Source organism: Echinops telfairi, unplaced genomic scaffold, assembly GCF_000313985.2.
Source record: "Echinops telfairi isolate 266 unplaced genomic scaffold, ASM31398v2 ScPeMD7_655;HRSCAF=1070, whole genome shotgun sequence".
Lineage (NCBI taxonomy): Eukaryota > Metazoa > Chordata > Mammalia > Afrosoricida > Tenrecidae > Echinops > Echinops telfairi.
The window spans coordinates 24,973,001-24,978,889 of NW_022104553.1; the positions used below are offsets into that span (position 1 = coordinate 24,973,001).

At 52.1% G+C, this 5,889-nt stretch overlaps 1 protein-coding gene across 1 annotated transcript in view; it reads left to right on the top strand.

The window, feature by feature from the left end:
* Positions 1-4,376, top strand: part of SLC1A5 (solute carrier family 1 member 5) — a 16,346-nt gene extending 11,970 nt beyond the window's left edge. The window contains exons 5-8 of the mRNA XM_045293005.1: positions 65-298; positions 996-1,190; positions 1,289-1,423; positions 3,604-4,376. Coding sequence (XP_045148940.1) covers positions 65-298; positions 996-1,190; positions 1,289-1,423; positions 3,604-3,838 — 799 coding nt within the window. The 3' untranslated portion in view covers positions 3,839-4,376. The remainder of the gene's footprint in view (positions 1-64; positions 299-995; positions 1,191-1,288; positions 1,424-3,603) is intronic.
* Positions 4,377-5,889: the final 1,513 nt, after the last annotated feature.

A 5,889-nucleotide genomic window follows, 5' to 3' on the forward strand; every position in this document is an offset into this window, starting at 1 on the left:
TGTGTGTGTGTGTGTGTGTGCTGGGCATGTGCTGAGACGCAGCACTCTGTCTCCCGGTGATTAGGTACGCCCCCGTGGGCATCATGTTCCTGGTGGCCGGCAAGATCATGGAGATGGAGGATGTGGGCATACTCTTTGCCAGCCTGGGCAAGTACATCATGTGCTGCCTGCTGGGTCACGCCATCCACGGGCTCCTGGTGCTGCCTCTCATCTACTTCCTGTTCACTCGCAAGAACCCCTACCGCTTCCTGTGGGGCATCGTGACCCCGCTGGCCACCGCCTTCGGGACCTCCTCTAGGTATGGCCGAGAGTGGGCGGGGCCAGGGCTGGGCTGTTGAATCCCAAGGGGTGGGGCTTGGGTGGTGGGGTGGGTAGGTGTCTGAAGGCCCCCAGTGTTTGAGATGTCAGGGAGAAAAACCAGACCTGCCCGGAAGTCCATTCTAACTCAGGACGACCCTGTAGGGCAGGGTCAAACTGCCCCTGCGGGATACAGGGACTGCCGCACTGGATGGGAGTAGAAAGCCTCGTCATCCTCAGAGTCCCTGGTGCTTTCGAACCCTTGGCCTCGCGATTCGCAGCCCGACGTGTAACCCCTCTGCTGCTGGGTCTCCTCGTTTTTACGTACAGAGAACATCATTTCCTACGTTTTTCAGAAGGCTCTGAATTGCACTCCTCAAAGAAGCTATAGAAACACCTTCCTTCCCAGAAGAGTCCTATCGACTCACCTCCTCTCTCCTCATCCCGGGGGACTGCCCCCTTAGACCCTCTTTAGAATCTGGGTGCAAAAAAAAAAAGAATCTGGGTGCAAACTCTGGGGTCTGTTTGGAAGGGAAAGCCGCCCCTGCCCTCCCAGGGAGCCACCTCCCCTGCATGCAGACTTTACTCAAGCCCTGGCCCAGGAGGGCGGGCTGGTGGGAGTGGTAAAGGGGCGAGACCTGGTGGGGGCGGGGCCACCAGGTGAGTCTCCGCGTCCCTGTGCCCGCCTCCCGCCGCAGCTCGGCCACCCTGCCGCTGATGATGAAGTGCGTGGAGGAGAAGAACGGCGTGTCCAAGCACATCAGCCGGTTCATCCTGCCCATCGGCGCCACGGTCAACATGGATGGCGCGGCGCTCTTCCAGTGCGTGGCGGCCGTGTTCATTGCCCAGCTCAACCAGCACCCCCTGGACCTGGTGCAGGTCATCACCATCCTGTGAGTGGGAGGGGCCCCTGACCCACCCGACCCCCTCTCGGCCCGCTTGGCCCAGGCCCTCTGTGACCGCCCGTTTTCTGTACCCCTCCCCACCCCAGGGTCACTGCCACAGCATCCAGCGTCGGGGCAGCGGGCATCCCTGCTGGTGGGGTCCTTACGCTGTCCATCATCCTTGAAGCCATCAGCCTGCCTACCCAGGACCTCTCCTTGATTCTGGCTGTGGATTGGCTGGTGTGAGTTTGAGTTGGGGACTTCTGGGGGGTGAGGAGGCGGGTACTCTTGGGAAAATGGGTGAGCCAGAGGAAGAGGTCATTGCCTCCCAGTGGACAAGGGGGAGAAGGTACAAAGTTCTAGAGGCAAGGGGAAAACCTTAAATATCTTACTAAGAGGAACGATGGAGGCTTTGGGTTTCTATCCCAGAAAGGAAACCTCCCCAGGGGCTAAAAGCAGACGGATTAGCCACACTGCCTGTGTTCAAATCCCAGCACCCCCCTCATGCTATTTCCTATGACTTTCGGCTGGTATGTAAGTCTGGAGCCTCGGTGTCTCCATCTCTGCAATGGGGAGAGTCGTTTCTCCTTTGTGGGGCGATCCTGATGAGGATTAGATGGCTTCAAAATACAAGAGGGCTTCAAAAGTTCCTGAGGAAATTCCTTTATCGTTTAATCCTTCGGCTTTTGAAGCCCCCACTTACATCTCCTTATATGCCCCTCCCCCCAAAAAACAAGAAAACCACTGAATTTATTCCAATTCATAGTAAATTTATATAGGATTTGTAAGGATGTCACTCTTTATCCAAGCAGATAGCCCCATCATTCCCCATTGAACGGTGGGCTTGGTGGTTAGCCGCCCGAGAATTACCTACCAGTTCTGCCAGGCGGGGCTCCCTTAAACAAGGCCCAGCAGAGCTCACTGCCATTGAGTCAGTACTTTCTCATAGTGACCCTACAGGCCCAGGGAGAACCACCCTGTGAGTTTCTAAGACTGTAACTGTTGACGGGAGTAGAAAGTCCCGTCTTTCTCCTGCGGAGCTGCTGGTGGTTGTGAACTGCCCACCCTGAGGATCACAGCCTAACTCCTAACAACTGAATCACCAGGATTCCTACACAATGGCCAGACCATAGTAAATGCTGCATAACCGAGAGCCGGCACCAGGCTATTAAGAGTATAAAGATTGGGAAACGGTCTGTCCGTTCCTCAAGAAGTTAAAAACGGGGTAGCTATTGTACAACGCTGCTTGATAGGATGGAGCTATGGAATACTGTGGAATGGTATGATGTCTGGATTGGCTCCTGATGAAATGATTGGTGTGGGGGCGGGGGTATAGAAAGTTAAAAGCAGAGTTTTAGGGGGGGGGGGTTGCAGGGGAGTTCCTGGGTAGAGCAAAGAAGTGAAGCACCCAGAGAGGTCGGTGTCTTACCAATCTACCCGGAAGCGCCTTAGAACGCTCTGGGTTGTTTGTCTTTTTAAGTTACTAAGTGGGGAGATAAAAGAGAGGCCGAGGATTCTAGAATGAAGAACGGCTTGATGGCAAAGTTTAGTCTTCCGAGGAGGGGAGGAAGAATAAATGGGTCTCTCCTGAGACTCCAACAGAAGCAAATCATTGGTGGTGTTGGAAGAGGAGCTTTCTGGGGTTCTAACGCAGAGTTTGGATCCTGCTCAGTCCAGTCCAGACTTGGCCCAAGAAATGACAGTGAGGCGGATGGGTTTCACTGTGTAAATGAGGGGGAACAGAGATTGGTAACCGGAGCGGGTTGAAGACCTGCCAGAAATGTCACCTCCGTCTTAGAAAAAATAAGGGCAGCATGCTTGCTGAGCGGGTTACATAGTACCTGAGTCTCTTGACCCAGAGGAGTAAGTCCCTGGCTCGAAAATGGCAGCTGCCCTGCTCAAAGATGGCGGCTGCCCTCACCTAGTTCCACCTGTGTCACTCCCCCATGGCCCTCGCAATAATCACTGCCACACATCGTGCTCCTTGAAAAAGCTCACTACTCATCTTTCAAGACTACGCTTCTAGGACTTCTGAACCAATTTACACATGGTTCTAGTGAACACTCCGGATCACCCCAAATTTTTAAACCATGGGCCTCTTCAAGTTTTGCTTCCTTGGTCATGACCGAACCGGTTTGAAGCTATGGTGGGGTCCTTTGGACTTCTGGGGGAGGGAAGGAAGGAAGGGACGGGTCTCCGTGGGATTCCTAAAGAAAAGATCGTTAAGGTTCTACAAGGAAAGGACATTGGGGATCCTGTGAGGGTCAGCGCCTCGGAATGGGTCTAAGAGGCGTGGGCTATGGAGTGCCTTGAGGGAGGAGGTCGAGAGGGGTACTTGACTTCAGAGGGAGAAAAGAAGGCTGGGCCTTGGTTTCTCTGGTCTTTCCCACCCTCTCACTTCCTCTTGCTCCTTTCTCCCCAGGGACCGATCGTGCACTATCCTCAATGTGGAAGGTGACGCCTTGGGGGCAGGGCTTCTCCAACATTACGTGGACCGGTCAGAGTCGGGGAGCTCAGCGCCTGAGCTGATCAATGTGAAGAGGGAGACGTCCCTGACTCAGCTGCAGGCACCCCCTGAGGAAGGGAACCCCCTCCTCAAATCCCATCCAGGCCCCGCGGGGGATGCGGGAGCCTTCGAGAAGGAATCTGTCATGTAAACGCTGTTGGGGCACTGTCCTTGCCCTGATGAGAGATCATGTGGGATGAAAGATAAATGGACAAGATGGGGTTTGAAAGTCCCCCACCCACTCACTCCAGGAAGACAGAGGCCCCAGCCTCCACCCCTACATCAGAGCTCAGAAGCTGCCCTGTCAGGGGTGTATGGGAATATGTCTGAATGTGTTCCCCTACACTCCTCAGTCCTGGCCCCCACGCAAGGCTAGGGACACCCACCGCCCCATTCCAGAAGCCAAGCCCCACCAGTTCTCAGGGTACAGGTCCCGATGTGAAATTGTCTCTTTTTGCGGGAAGGACAATCCAACATTACGATGGCCACTTTGCTTGTGATGGTTGACGACCATGGTGTGTATGTGCCTGTGTGTGACTTGTAGCTCATGCAACCACCTACTGTCTGTTGCCTTGATACATCCTCCCCCCTGTCCTCAGGACCCTGGAGGGGGGCTGAGGACAAATACTGCTGTCACTCCAAAGGACACTTTTTTAGACTATCAAAATAAAGTGATTCATTCAGAAGCACAATGAGCTGAAGAGATTTGGAAACGGGAGCATGGGGGTGGGTGTCCCATGTGATGTCCATCGAGAATGTCGCTGATGAATTAATTCTATGGGTAAACATGGGGAATCCGCAAGTGTCCATATGTTTACAACAATCTTAAGAAATTGCACGCACAAAGAGGAAATCCCCATGAGGTTCCACTCACAACAGAGCCATCAGAAAGCTTACAAACAACCTAAAGAAAAGAAAAAAGTAATACTAAGTGCTGGTGAAGAGAAGGAGCAACAGGAGCCCATATCCCCCTTCAGGGATGCACAGTGGTATAGCCACTGCAGAAAGCAGTTGGACGGTTCCCTATAGGGTTAAAATACACGCTTGACCAAGGAACTGAAAGATGCAGGCAGTACCTGAGTTGGGAACACCTGACTTAGTGACTTTTAACAGTGCACCAGCGTGGCTGTTGTCATGAAACAAGAACAGCTGGTGTGCTTCTTCCATGTGGGCCGCTTGTTTACCTTCAAGCCTTTAAGACTCCAGGCGCTATATCTTTTGATAGCCAGGCACCATCAGCTTTCTTCACCACATTTGCTTATGCACCCGCTTTGCCTTCAGTGATCGTCTCAGGGAGGTGAGCACACAATGATATGATTTTTGGTTCTTTGATGGGAAGGTGAGCAACATGGAATGCCAGTTTAATAGAACACAGTCTTCTTGCATTAAGGGAGTACTTGAGTGGAGGTCCAATGTCCATCTGCTACCTTAATACTAAACCTATGAATATATGCACATAGATCTATTTCCCCATCATCATATATAAATGTTTACATATGTATGTGCCTATGTTTAGATCTCTATAAATGCCCTTTGCCTCCTAGTTCTTTCCTCTATTTTCTTTTACTTTCCTCTTGTCCCACTATCATGCTCAGCCTTCATTTGGGTTTCAGGTTTCCTCTCGGTTACATTGCCCTTGATCAAGCCCTACCAGGCCTCCTACACCCTCCTTGCCATCAATTTTGGATCACTTGTTCTCTTGTCCCTGGGTTTGTTAACACCGTTTTCTTTCCCCCACCTTCCCCTCTCCCATTGTCCCCCTGAAACTGTTGGTCCCATTGTTTTGTCCTCCAGATTGTTCATCCAGCCTGCAGAGATAATAATATGCACAAAAAACAAGACAGAACAAAGCAAAACAAAAAAAAAATGACAGAAGAAAAGCCTGTACATAGTTCAAGGTCTGTTTGTTGACCTTTAGGAGTGTTTTCTAGTCGAGTCTGATGGGGTGCCACGCCCTGGGCCCAACATCTATTTTGGGTATTCCGTCAGGACTTCCTTGCTCTGCTTCTCAATGTGGTGGGGTCAGATCGGGGGCAATTCTCACACTGTGTCTCCAGTGTTGTCTCCCGTAGGACTGTGGGTCATTGAGGGATGTCCTGTCTTGTAGTGGGGCCAACCATATGGTCCTCTCTGTGCATTGACTGCTCTGAGTGGGAATATCGTCCTCAAGATCGGGTGGAATTCCCACACTGTGTCTCCAGT